The 8,056-nt window shown below is 37.3% G+C and overlaps 1 protein-coding gene across 5 annotated transcripts in view; it reads left to right on the top strand.

Annotated features, from left to right (window-relative positions):
- The first annotated feature begins 474 nt into the window (after positions 1-474).
- DNAJC27 (DnaJ heat shock protein family (Hsp40) member C27) overlaps positions 475-8,056 on the top strand; it is a 40,231-nt gene continuing 32,649 nt past the window's right edge. For 4 of the 5 annotated variants that reach the window (XR_003682386.1, XR_003682385.2, XM_007102015.4 and 1 more), the window contains exon 1: positions 475-748. Coding sequence is in view for 3 of the 5 variants with exons in the window: in XM_007102015.4 (XP_007102077.1) it covers positions 662-748 (87 nt within the window). In the remaining 2 variants the exon portion in view is untranslated. Of the gene's footprint in view, positions 749-1,183; positions 1,246-8,056 lie in introns of those variants that run through there. The other variant, XM_055089071.1, reaches the window with a different exon arrangement.

Here is an 8,056-nt window from a genome sequence, read left to right as displayed (position 1 = left end):
CAGAACCAAAGCCCGACTTCCCCACTTCCATGGTTCCAGCTCTCAGGAGAAAGTCTTCTCAGGAAGCCCGAAGGGAAACATAATATTGGAAGAGGGGTCAGTGGATGGGCCCAGGGGTACTGAAGCATACACAAAAAGTACCCCAAACGGACCGTGGTCTGCTTCGAATATTTAGCGCCACTGGCCCTTGAACTAACCCATAATTCCAGCTACTTCCAGTCCGAGGATCTGCCCTGAATAGCCAATAAATTCCTACCACTCTGCTGCGAACCTAACAAATGTCTATGTCCTGTCGCCCCCTGAACACAAGGTAGTGCCCTCCCGGCAGAGTAAACTCAGCAACGTGCCGACATCACCTTCCGGCAGAGGGACGCATCCCGGACTAAATCCCGCGACCCCAGGGAACAGCCTAGTCTCCGGAGCCTGGAGATGACGTCACGCTGCCCCTTTCTAGCATCGCGAGACTCTCTCCTCCCTCACCCTGTTCCCTGCGCTCCCAGCCGCCCGCGCCCACGGCCAGACAGAGGCAGGGATGGCGAGCCGCGTAGCCGGGGTGGTGACGAGAGCAGCAGTTCCGCCATTGGACGAGGAAGCCTGAGGGACGGGGCCAGCGTGAGGAGAAAGGAGAGACCAAGGCGGTGGCCCCGAGAGAGCCAGAGCAATGGAGGCCAACATACCGAAGCGGAAGGATCCTGGCAAGTCCCTGCGTATCAAAGTCATCTCCATGGGCAACGCCGAAGTGGGAAAAGTGAGTACCGCGTTGGGAGGGGCGGGACCAGAGCGCGGCGGAGCCACGTGGCGATTGGCTGGGCAGGCGGCCACTCAACAGCTTGGGACCCAGCCTCCTCCCCGCCCCTGAGCAGGCCTGGTTGTCCTAGGGGATGCGGCTCCGCGGGGAAAACTCTCCTGACCTTTTTGACCTTTGAGTTGCCCCCTTCTGACACCTAAGAAGGTGTCTCGAGTGGCCTCTAACCCTTGAATGTATCCCAAAGAGAGTAAGGAGGCCTGGGTCCTTATGTCAGATTGTTTGCCTGGATACCATATTTGCGTTCTAGGTCACCCGTCCAGGACTCAGAGGTGGAGAAAAAAAGTTTAGTTAACCCCAGCAGAGCTGGGGAGCCGAAGGGAACTTACTGGGCCATGTGTGAGGATGGGGATTTGTAAAATTTACTCCGCAGACGTGGAGACCAGAATCTACATTTAATTTGTAAGAGAGCATAACTGATGCTGAAGTTGTTTCACAGGGTACGTGCAATGGATGTCAAGGAACCTACATTATTTTGTTTTGTTTGTTTGTTTTGTTTTTATTTCTGGTAGTGTCATTTATCTCAAAGAAGTCTTAGTTCCACTGCCCTTTTCTGTGCTGCTTCTACTGGCTGTCAGCTCTAAGCTCTCCAGTAGTATGGGGGGAGGGAGGGCGAGAGGTGAATGGAGGTCTTTCCCCACATGAATTCTAAGACTGCCTCTTCTTCACCCAAATTGTCTCTCCTTCAGGGTAAGTGGAAGCTGTTGGTTAAGAACCTTCCAAGGTCATCAAATCAGTGACTGAGACAGGATTAGAACCTGGGTGTTCACATTCATTGCACTGCTCTCTTTCCATCATTATTTGCTGTCAAAATCAACTCCCAGTAGGATCTACATGCCAAAAAAGCTGTTAATGGGAGTGTTTATGCCAGTGTCCTGCACATAGTTGATGCTCAGTAAATGTTTATTAGTGTCTTTTCTTTCCATTTAGTATTATCTTGTGTTGTTTATGTATCTATGTGTATGTGGGTATTAACATAGCTGAAAGTCTACAATTAGTGAATGTCAATTATGTGCCAGCCATTGAAAAGAAAAGAATAAAACCTCTAGAAGGTTATGTACTAAACTGGCTAAGTGAGCATGCTCACTTTTAAAATTTTACTATGCTTAATGGTGCAATGTTAGAAATAGCTTAAAATGCCCAGTGTGTCACCACATTTATGTAATATGGTTCTAGATTTATTAGCCCATGCAATTAGACAAGGGAAAGAAATAACATACAAAATGCTGGAAAGGAGAAAGCAAAATTATCATTATTTGTTAATGATATGATTGATTATCTGGAAACCCAAAGAGAATTAACTGAAACGCTATTAGAAAAGACAAAATTAATATACAAAACTTTATAGCTTTCCTATATCAAATTATAATTGTTTGGACTATATAATTGAAAAACTATTTTAGTTTACAATAACAACCAAAATAAAGGGCCTAGGTTTAAACTTACGAAGAAATAGGGAGCACCTAGGACCTTTATGAAAAATATTTCTACAAAGGGACACAAAATTACTTAGACAGATGGAAAGATATACTTTCTTCTTAATTAGGATCACTCAATATTTTAGAGATGTCAGTTCTTTAAAATAATCTACAAATGTGATTCAGTTCCAGTTAAAACAGCAATACTTTTTTTTTTCTTCAGAACATAGTAAAAGGTACTAAAGTCCTTATGAAAAATTAAATGTGAGAATCAGCAAGAAAATTATGGAAAAGAAATGAAAGGAGACTAACACTACCAGATATTAAAACATATTTTAAAGTTACAATCTTTTCCTATTGATACTGGAGAGGAAATATAGGGACATCAGTGGAACAGAATGGAGTCCAGAAATGAACCCAAACATATAAGGAAATTCAGTTTACAACAAATATAGTTAAACTGGGAAAGTAGGGACCATTTAGTAAGCACTTTTACAACAACTTTCTACTATTTGGGGGTGGAGTGGATTCCTATTGAATGTCTTTCTCAAAGATAAATTTTTCACAGATAAAAGATTTAAATGTAATTTAAGAATTTTGCCTTAGTTATAAAAGTAATACATACTCATTTTAAAGAATTTGGAAAATATAGGAAGATATACAGATAAATAATTTCAAGTTAAAAATTAAGGCATGCCTTAGTAAATAATCTTTGCATCAAAGGGCAAATCAAGGCAAATGACAAAATAACTAGAAAGCCATGAAAGGAGAGAATGCATGCCAAAATCTTCAGGGCAAATTTAAAGCTGTAGTGAAAGGAAAATGCATTATCTTACTCATTTCTAAAAAAGAGAGATTAAAAACTAAAGGAACATAATAGTTGTACAACTTTGTGAATATGCCTAGAACTGCCGAATTGTACGCCTTAAAAGTATGAATATTATGGTATATTATGGTATGGAATTTTAAAAAGTAAAGGAACTTAATACTTAAGACAGAAGAAAAAGGACACAAAATTCAGCAAGAGAAAGAGAGAATTCCCTGGAAAGATTAATGAAAAAGAAAAATGCCTAAAATTTTATTTAAGAAAAGTAGAGAAAGCAAAAAATTGCAAGATTAATACTGAAAAGGAGACATAATCACATACTGGAAGAAATTGAAAGAAAGACTAGAGACTACTACATTCAGTTCTGTGGGAACACATTTCAAAATGTAGAGGAAATGGAGGATTTCTTAGCTAAATATAAATTACCAAAATTGACTCAAAAAGTAGAAAACCCAAATGACCAGTCTCACTAAAGGAGAAGTTGGAAAAGCAATTAAAAGACTTACTATCCAAAAAGGTATCAGGATCAGATGGCTTCATGAACAAGCTTTATTTAAGCTCTAAATAACACATAATTTCAGTTAAGTTATTCCAAGGCAAAGAAAAAGATGAACAGCACTCCAATTTATTTATGTAAAGTCATGATAACTTAAATAGCAAAACTTGATATAGTGTCAAAAAAGAAAAGTATATACCATTTTCACATATACATACAGATGCATAATTCCTAAATATCTACAAATAGAATTCAGCAACATATCAAAACAATTTCACTATTAGCAAGTAGGGTTTATCCCACGGAGTGCAAACTTGGTTCAACATCAAGAAGTTAATCAACATAATTTGTTATATGAACTGATTACTAGAGAAAATATTTTCTGTACTGTAAAAAAAAATGATATAATCAACCTAATAAACACTTTAAGCAAAATTAGAATAAAATGAAACTACTTAAATATGAAAAACAATATTTTTTATTATTATTTTTAAAACAATAGTTATTATTAACCAACAGCAAACATACCAAATGGTAAAATGCTAAGGCCATTTCCTTTAACATTAGATGCAGAAAAGGATACATACTATTTTCTTTCATTATTCAGCATTGTTTTAGAGGTTCTGGAGATGCAGTAAGAAAAAGGAGATTCCCAAGGGCTAACTCCCTCAATGGGGGAATTTCTCTGTGGTCTTTGTTTATATCCAATTCAGCTTTCTGCATTGGCATCAATTTACTCCAGAATCCCAGCCCAGTTCTCAGTGTCCTCTAGGATCTGATCCTGATGTTCTTACCATTGACTCTTCATATCAACCAACTCTGAAGACTGCCCTAATTCTAGATTTCCAGTTATAGTAAATATTTTCCTGTTAAGTCAGTTGAATTGGTTTCCCTTACTTGCAGTCAAAAGTACCCACATTGTACAGTATTATATATACTTCTCCGGAGTTTGCTTTTTCTCTCTCTCTCTCTTTTTTTTTAATGACATCCAGGATTTATTTATTTTATTTTATTTATTTATTTTTGGCTGTGTTGGGTCTTCATTGCTGCACACAGGCTTTCTCTAGTTGCGGCGAGCGGGGGCTACTCTTCGTTGCAGCGCGCGGGCTTCTCATTGCGGTGGTTTCTCTTGTTGTGGAGTGCGGGCTCTAGGCACACGGGCTTCAGTAGTTGTGGCACGTGGGCTCAGTAGTTGTGGCTCATGGGCTCTAGAGCACAGGCTCAGTAGTTGTGGTGCACAGGCTTAGTTGCTCCGTGGCATGTGGGATCTTCCCGGACCAGGGATCGAACCTGTGTCCCCTGCATTGGCAGGGGGATTCTCAACCACTGCACCACCAAGGAAGCCCTGCTTTTTCTCTCTTAACAGTAGATTGTGGTGATTCCTCCAATTATCTGACATAGCTCCAATCACTCTTTTTCATGGTTGCATAATAGTCCACGACATGCGAGTATCCCCTCTATTGATGAGAATTCACTTGTTTCCCTTTTTCCCTACTACAAACAATCTTGCTATAATACATTTCTATAGGTATATATATCCTTAAATACCTGGACTAGATTCCCAGGGGTAGAACTGCTGAATTGAATAGCACATTTTAAAATTTTAGTAGCATTTGCCAATTGCTCTTCAAAAAGGTGTGTTTCTACCAGTAATATGCTGGTACATTTCCGCCTAACTCCCTGCCAACACAGTATTGTCATTCTTTTGATTGCTACTAATCTGGTTAGTGAGAAGTAATTTCATTGTTACTTTAATTTGCATTTCACTGACCACAGATGAAGCTGAGCATCTTTTCAAATGCTTATTGAACATTTGGATTTGCTTTTCTGTGGATTGCTCAATTTATAGTCCCTGCCTATTTTTCTGTTGGATAATGTGTCTTTCTTACCACTTTTTCTGGTTGGGGGACGTTAGAGTTATTAACTTTTTGCCAGTCATATGAATTACAGATATTTGCCCCAGTATGTTGTCTTTTAATACTTTTATATTTTACCATACAATTGCTTTTATTATTATTTGTATATACTCAGTTATGCCTATCTTTTTAAAATTGAAATATAGTTGACGTATAATATTATGTTAGCTCCAGGTGTACTACATAGTGATTTGACATTTGCATACGTTGTGAAATGATGACCACAAGTCTAGTAACCAGCTGTCCCCATACAAAGTTATTACAATATTATTGACTATATTCCTTATGCTGTATAACACATCCTAGTAGTTTACGTTTTGTAAGTGGAGGTTTGTACCTCTTAATCCCATTCATCTATTTCACTTCCCCATCCCCCGTACTCTCTGGCAACCACCCATTTGTTCTCTGTATCTATGAGTCTGTTTTTGTTTTGTTTGTTTGCTTTGTTTTTTAGATTCTACATATAAGTGAGATCATATGCTAGTTGTCTTTCTTTGACTTATTTCACTTAGCGTAATTCCCTCTAGAATTCATTCATGTTTTCACAAATGGTAAGATTTCATTTTTTTAAAATAGCTGAGTAATATTCCATTTTTATATGTCACATCTTCTTTATCCATTCATCTACGGATGGACACTTAGGTTGCTTCCATATCTTGGCTATTGTAAATAATGCTGCAGTGAACATTGGGGTGCATATATTTTTTCAAATTGGTGTTTTTGTTTTCTTCAGGTATATACCCACAAGTGAAATTGCTGGATCATGTGTTAGTTCTATTTTATTTTTTTAAGGAACCACCATACTGTTTTCCGTGTGGCTGCACCAATTTACAATCCCACCAACATTGCACGAGGGTTCCTTTTTTTTTCACATCTTCTCTAACACTTGTCATTTATTGTCTTTTTGATGATAGACATTCTGACAGGTGTAAAAGGTGATATCTCATTGTGGTTTTGATTTGCATTTCCCTAATGATTAGTGGTGCTGAGTATCTTTTTCATGTGCCTGTTGACCATCTGTATGTCTTCTTTGGAAAAATGTCTATTCAGATCCTCTGCCCATTTTTTAATTGGGCTATTTGTTTTTTTTGATGTTGAGTTGTCTGAGTTCTTTCTATATTTTGAATATTAACCCCTTATCCGATATATCATTTGCAAGTATATTCTCTCAGTCAGTAGGCTACCTTTTCATTTTGTTGATAGTTTCCTTTGCTGTGCAAAAGCTTTTTAGTTTGATGTAGTCCCATTTGTTTATTTTTACTTTTGTCTCTCTTGCCTGAGGAGACAGATCCAAAAAAATTTTGCTAAGACTGATGTCAAATAGTGTACTGCCTATATTTTCTTCTAGTTTTATCGTTTCAGGAATTAGCTTTAAGTCTTTAATCCATTTTGACTTTATTTTTGTATATGGTGTGAGAAAGTAGTCCAGTTGATTCTTTTACATATAGCTGTCCAGTTTTCCCAACACCATTTATTGAAGGGGGTGTCTTTTACCATTATATATTCTTCCCTCTTTGTCATTGATTAATTGACCATATAAGTGTGCGTTTGTTTCTGGGCTCTCTATTCTGTTCCATTGATCTATGTGTCTGGTTTTGTGTCAATATTCTACTGTTTTGATTACTGTCATTTTGTAGTATAGTTTGAAATCAGGGGGTATGATACCTCCAGCTTTGTTCTTTTTTCAAGATCGCTTTGGCTATGCCTGTCTTTTTTTTTTTTTTCTTATTGGAGTATGGTTGCTTTACAATGTTGTGTTAGCCTCCACTGCACAACAAAATGAATCAGCCATACACATACAGATTATGCCTGCTTTTATGGTTTCTGGGTTTTCTTTCTTGGTTGAAAAGGTTTCCCTAAGGTTGTACATATATTGCACATTTTCTTCTGAAATTTTTATTGTTTTATTTTTAAATACTTAAATCATAAATTTATCTGTAATTTATTTTTGTATATAGGGAAGTTCAGGGCCCAACTTAATTTTTTTCCTGATATGCAATTATGCCAGTAACATTTTACTAAATAAATAATTTTTTTCCCATTGACTTTAAATATCACCTTTGTCACTTTTAAAATTTTTATATATAATGGGATCTATTTCTGAGCTCTCTGTTCTGTTCTACTGACCTACTTGTCTATTCTTATGCCAGTGTAATACTCTCTCAGTTTCAGACTATATTTTAATATCTGTCAATACAAATTCCCACCTCTTTCCTGCCCTGCGCCTTTCCTGTTTTTTCATATTTGGATTAGTTCTTCTCAGATAACTGTTCTTTCATATGAATTTTAGGGTAATTCTATTAGGCAAAAAAAAGATTCAAACATTAAGATTTTTTTTTCAAACCTTAAGATTTTAATTGGTTAAGATTTTAATTGGAACTGCATTTAAAAAGTACCTTAAAAAATCTATTTAAGAAAAATAGAGAAAGCAAAAAAGTCTCTCTATATTTATGTTATTTAACTTAGTTTATAAAATTCTAAGGCCCAGGAACCCTGTCTCTTTGGTTATAGGGAGTGGTTATTCATACCATTAATTAAATGTGTGTCTCTTGGGCTTCCCTGGTGGCGCAGTGGTTGAGAGTCCGCCTGCCGATG

This window comes from Physeter macrocephalus, chromosome 12, assembly GCF_002837175.3.
Source record: "Physeter macrocephalus isolate SW-GA chromosome 12, ASM283717v5, whole genome shotgun sequence".
In the NCBI taxonomy this organism is placed as follows: Eukaryota; Metazoa; Chordata; class Mammalia; order Artiodactyla; family Physeteridae; genus Physeter; species Physeter macrocephalus.
Note: the sequence above shows the minus strand (reverse complement) of the source record. Positions and strands in the feature narration are given on the sequence as shown.